Here is a 5,622-nt window from a genome sequence, read left to right as displayed (position 1 = left end):
ACGTTTCAACAGTCCCAAAATACAGTCATTTTAAATCTTTATACTACACTTCAAAACATTAGGTTTTACAGATTATAATCAAAAGTAATTAATTAATTTTCCTTCAGCTTGGCCCCTAGTCCCTCGGCTTAGTATTCATTAGGGGTTGCCACAGTGGGATGAACCACCAACTTATCCAGCATGTTTAACACAGGGTATGTCCTTCCAGCTGCAACCCAGAACTGGGACTGAACAGTAATGATGATTTTTATTTATTTATTATTATTATTATTATTATTATTATTATTATTATTATTATTATTATTATTATTATTATTCATTCATTCCTTCATTCATTTTCTTTTCGGCTTAGTCCCTTTATTAATCTGGGGTCGCCACAGTGGAATGAATCGCCAATTTATCCAGCATATGTTTAACACAGCAGATGCTCTTCCAGCTGCAACCCAGTACTGGGAATGAACAGTAATTATGATTTTTATTTATCTATTATTATTATTATTATTTCTTCATTATTCATTCATTTTCTTATCGGCTTGTCCCTTTATTAATCCGGGATCACCACAGTGGAATGAACCGCCAACTTGTCCAGCATGTTTTACACAGCAGATGCCCTTCCAGCTGCAACCCAGTACTCGGAATGAACAGTAATTATGATTTTTATTTATTTATTTATATTATTTATTCATTAATTCATTCATTTTCTTTTCGGCTTGTCCCTTTATTAATCTGGGGTCGCCACAGTGGAATGAACTGCCAATTTATCCAACATATATGTTTTACACAGCAGATGACCTTCCAGCTGCAACCCAGTACTCGGAATAAAACAGTAATTATGATTTTTATTTATTATTATTATTATTATTATTATTTTTATTATTATTATTATGTAAAATGTATTAAACTAATGTTATCCACAAAAAGGTGAATGAAAAAAATATGTTCCCAAAATACCTCTCACAAATCAGCTTTTTGGCTTGCCTGTTATGTCACGGTCCATTTAGGTATAATGACATAACTAAAAGTCGTTCATTACACAATACTTAGTGAAATCCCTCACTGACGTGCAATAAAAGCACACGACGAGGGCCATGCCAAAATATGTACTCCACCCTTTCACCACTTCTATAATTTAACAAAATCCGTCCATCCATCCCGCAATGTGCAGCTGGCAAAATTAAAATGGCAGCTTAAGCTATTAAAGTGAGCAGCTTTTAATCATTGGCCGCAGGAATCCAAGGTTGCAAGGGGAGGGATTAAAGTCTTTGAACGGCAGATCCACATCACATCTCCACATCTCTGATCCCCGGACAGGGCCCTTCGCCGATGGTGCCCAGATTTCGGCCGGAGCGCGGATTCAGGGATGCGGCGTCACCATGGGTCTCATGGAGTTTTACTCGGAGATTGATCCAGTCACACTAAACCTCATCATTCTCATAGCCAGCTACGTGATTTTACTTCTAGTCTTTCTCATTTCGTGCATCCTGTACGACTGCCGAGGTAAAGACCCGACGAAAGAGGATGTTTCTGAGCCTCCAGCCCCGCAGCAGCAGTCGCCTATCCGGCTGGTGGTGATGCAAAACTCGCCCGCTTCTTCCAGGTTCAACGAACAGAACAACACCGCGTCCAACTTCGCGCCGCTCACGCCGGACATGCGCGAGAAGAGAAGCACTCTGGTCTGACAAACATACACACACACATACTGATGAAAGACTTTCAACTATTAACTTTTGGACACTTATTCAGGTTTCTACAAGTTGATGAAGCTGAAATTTGAATCTAATTGGAGCTGAAACAGGTAAGACAGGTTACACAAATCCTGGCCCTCAATATTTGACCCATTTAATACTTTAGGCAAAATTGTCGTGTACAAGTCAACTGAAACAGTACCATGTACAATTTCCACACTATTAATAACGAGACACTATGTTGCTATTATTATTATTATTATTATTATTATTATTAATAATAATAATCATAATCATAATAATAACAATATAATAATAATAGTTGTTGTTGTTGTTAATGTTAATTAATAAAGCATAAAGCCGTTCATTAGTTCATTATCTAATTCACACTAAATTAATATTTGCTAATACATTATTTAGATTAAAAGTTTGCTGAATCTAAAAATGGATTCATTTATTATTAAAAATATATGAAAATGAATGAATGCTTTAAAATATCCTTTATGTTAAAAAGAGAATTCGTATTTACTAGGTAATTAAGAACTGGAATTTACCATCATCATCATCATCATCATCATCATCACCCTCACCATCATTGCTTATTAATATTATCATTATTATTAACCATATATTCTTTTTATAAGAATATGTAAAAAAAAAAAAAAACTGTAAAAACAACATTATTTATTCACAAATTTGAAAAAAAAAGGGGGGGGGGACTATGAATTAGGCAAATATGAAATTTTAGGCTTTTACTTCTAAATATTTAAATGTAATTACCTGGTTGCATTTTATTATAATTAATAATAAGAATAATGTTGTTGTTATCATTCTTCTTCTTCTTCTTCTTCTTCTTATTATTATTATTATTATAACCAGATAATCTCTTTTTATTTGAATATCCTAAGTAATTGTAATAAAACAAATATGAAACATTTCAGGTTTTTTTTAACTTTTTTATTTATTCAGAGTGTTATTATTATTATTATTATTATTATTATTATTATTATTATTATTTACTATTTGTAAAATTCTGTAGCAAATTCTGGATCTAAATTATTTCTACATATAAACTATTGTTTTCAGCAATGCAGGCAGGCAAAATCAAATACTGTTAAAACCGTCATGCAACGCACAGAATTTACAACTCATTTATTAATCCTTCAATTCTTGAATAACAGATTTAAAATGTTTCAGAGACACCAGATGCTTTTAAGCATTTCATTAATAAGGATTTAAAACACTCTCCGTATTTGTACAGAAAAATTTCTTTTCCCAGTGTCTGGAAAAAACGAGCATGATGAATTCTTCAGAATTTATGTCCATTAACAAGAAGAAGGCATTTGGCGGTTCAGGGATTAACTTCAGCAACATCAAGTGTCTGTACTATTGCGTCATCATCATCATCATCACCATCATCATCATCCAAGTCAACATACAACCCAAAATGGCTGGAGCAACTGCATTGTTTTATGCACTACTTTTTTTTTTATCCAGATAAGATGCTTATGTAAATATGAAATTGTGTACAGTTGAGCTGAAGTTACTTAAATGGTGAAATATAAGGACGATTTTGTTATGGATGCATTTTGCATGTTCGTCTTTCGCTGCTTCAGCTTTAGTTCGTGGTGTGATTCTTCTAAACTGTACTAAAATGTACCAAACTCACACTATTTACTATTTTGTGTAACAGATTGCACAAACAGATCACTTATAAAGGCAAACAAATCACAGCTTAGACAGATATTTATAATGATAAAAAGCTAAATAGATTCCGGTTAATTAATGAATTCATGAATAAATGAATACAAAAATTAATAGATACAAACATAAACACATACAGACCATCATACCTATATGTATCATGACAATTTATTGATTGATTGATTGATTGATTGATTATTAAAAACAAAGTTATATTATCTGGGATGTTTGTTTGTTTGATATCTATATATCTATATCTATATATATATATATATATATATATCTATATCTATATCTATATATATATATATATATATATATATATATATATATATATATATATATATAATAAACAAAAATTGACAGTTTATTAATTTATTTATTTTATTCATTCTTCCTTTCTTTCATTCATTCATTCATTCATTCAACCATTCACTCGTTCACTCATTCCTTCCTTTATTTATTTATTTATTTAGGAAATTAAAGATAAAACATTTGAAAATTGGTAACAATAATTTAGCCGAAATTACCATGTTTTACAATTTGCACAGATGATTAATAGCAAGAAAGTAAATATTATTATTATTTATCATTAATATTCATAAACAAAAAAACATCCATTCATTACTTGATCGTCTCATTCACATTAAATAATATTTACCAATACTAACACTAATACCCAATAATCATTTAAAATAAAAGTTCACGTTTTAATAAAATAAATGAATTAAAATATGTCTATTTATCTATTATCTATTTATTTATTTATGAAAATTTATTTATTTATGAAAACCCATTTAATACCTTAGCCGAAACTTTCATTGTACAATTTGAACATTTGATTAATAGCAAGAAAGTAATTATTATTATTATTTATCATTAATGTTCATTAACAAAAAAACATCTATTCATTGGTTCATCATCTCATTCACATTAAATAATATTTACCAATACTAACATTAGTTCTTAATAATCATTTAACACTTCAAAGTTCATGTTGTAATTGAAGAAAATAAGAATGTTTTTTTTTCTGACTTATGTACTTTGTTTACAGACTTTTATGTGCTTTTAACACATCTTGGACATTCTAAGCTGTTTATGCGATAATAAATTTTATTAAATTGATAATAAATTAAAAAATAACCATTATTAATAAGTACTCATTCATTAAATTACTCATTCATTTGCGCATAACAATTTTTGCTGACATAACAATAAAAAATAAATGTACTTCCTCTATTAAATCTATTATAAAACTTCAAAAATTTAAATATAGTAAATTGCCATATCCTCCTGAAAACACATGTAAAATCCAAAATAGAGCATTTTAATTTTTTCAACCAGATCAAATGCTCCTCAAATGACCTTTCTTTAACCTCCACATATACGTTTTCTATCCAGTGGTTCTCCATAAAGCACTTAAACAGCGTTTTTACCATCAGAATTACATAACTGGAGTCTCTGACTTTCATTTACTCTTTTAACCAGTGGAGGCGCAGTCAATAAAGCAGACTAATGTGCTCTTCTCTTCTGTTTCAGAGCATCCGCCGCCATTCATTAGTTTATTGTGGACCATTTCATCATGGAAATGGAGTTGTTTTATCCTCTGGACACTGGATAGAGGCTAATGTCTGGACACGTGTACACTCACAATGATATCTGCATTCCAAACCACGTGTGATTCTGCGGATTCAGGCAAAAAAAAATGTAGCTCATAAAACAAAAGTTACTTCTTTTGAATGTGTCTGTTGTAAAACTCAAAAGTGTGTGTGTTTGTAATTGTGTAAATATATAGGTATATTATAAAGCATACATGTACAATCATTTGGAAAAAAAAATGTTGCCTCGTTAAAACTATTGGATCTTTTTCTCTATACAGGACATTTTAATTGATAAAAAAAAAACTGTGGAGTAAATTTCTGCATTTGGCATGTTTTTTTAACCATATTTTGCATTCAATATATATCTATTTTGATGGTAAGCTATATTTGATCCCTCACAAACTGTACTCAAAAGGCAATGTATGTATAAAATATAGTAATGGCAATAATTACAACTATACAAATGTATTAATATTATTATTATAGCCATTTTATAGGCTATATAATATAAATAACAATATATAAACCATCTACTACTACTCCTCCTACTACTACTACTACTACTACTACTACTACTACTACTACTACTACTACTACCAATAAAAATAATAAAAATAATAATAATAATGATA

At 30.0% G+C, this 5,622-nt stretch overlaps 1 protein-coding gene across 2 annotated transcripts; it reads left to right on the top strand.

Moving 5' to 3' along the window:
- The first annotated feature begins 1,174 nt into the window (after nt 1-1,174).
- On the top strand, nt 1,175-5,231 carry si:ch73-256g18.2 (small integral membrane protein 36). Of its 2 annotated transcripts, XM_056469917.1 has the most exons (3): nt 1,175-1,673; nt 1,744-1,795; nt 4,929-5,231. In XM_056469917.1, the coding sequence occupies exons 1-2, from the start codon at nt 1,374-1,376 to the stop codon at nt 1,756-1,758; spliced, it is 315 nt and encodes a 104-aa protein (XP_056325892.1). In that variant the 5' UTR covers nt 1,175-1,373; the 3' UTR covers nt 1,759-1,795; nt 4,929-5,231. The 2 variants fall into 2 exon arrangements, with proteins under 2 accessions (XP_056325892.1, XP_056325893.1); XM_056469918.1 differs by having other exon boundaries at nt 1,176-1,795.
- The last annotated feature ends 391 nt before the right edge of the window (nt 5,232-5,622 follow it).

This window comes from Danio aesculapii, chromosome 12, assembly GCF_903798145.1.
Source record: "Danio aesculapii chromosome 12, fDanAes4.1, whole genome shotgun sequence".
NCBI classification, from domain to species: Eukaryota; Metazoa; Chordata; class Actinopteri; order Cypriniformes; family Danionidae; genus Danio; species Danio aesculapii.
Note: the sequence above shows the minus strand (reverse complement) of the source record. Positions and strands in the feature narration are given on the sequence as shown.

What these genes read in the sequence shown, in the direction of transcription:
- si:ch73-256g18.2 (XM_056469917.1), top strand. Translation starts at nt 1,374, where the DNA reads ATGGGTCTCATGGAGTTTTACTCGGAGATTGATCCAGTCACACTAAAC.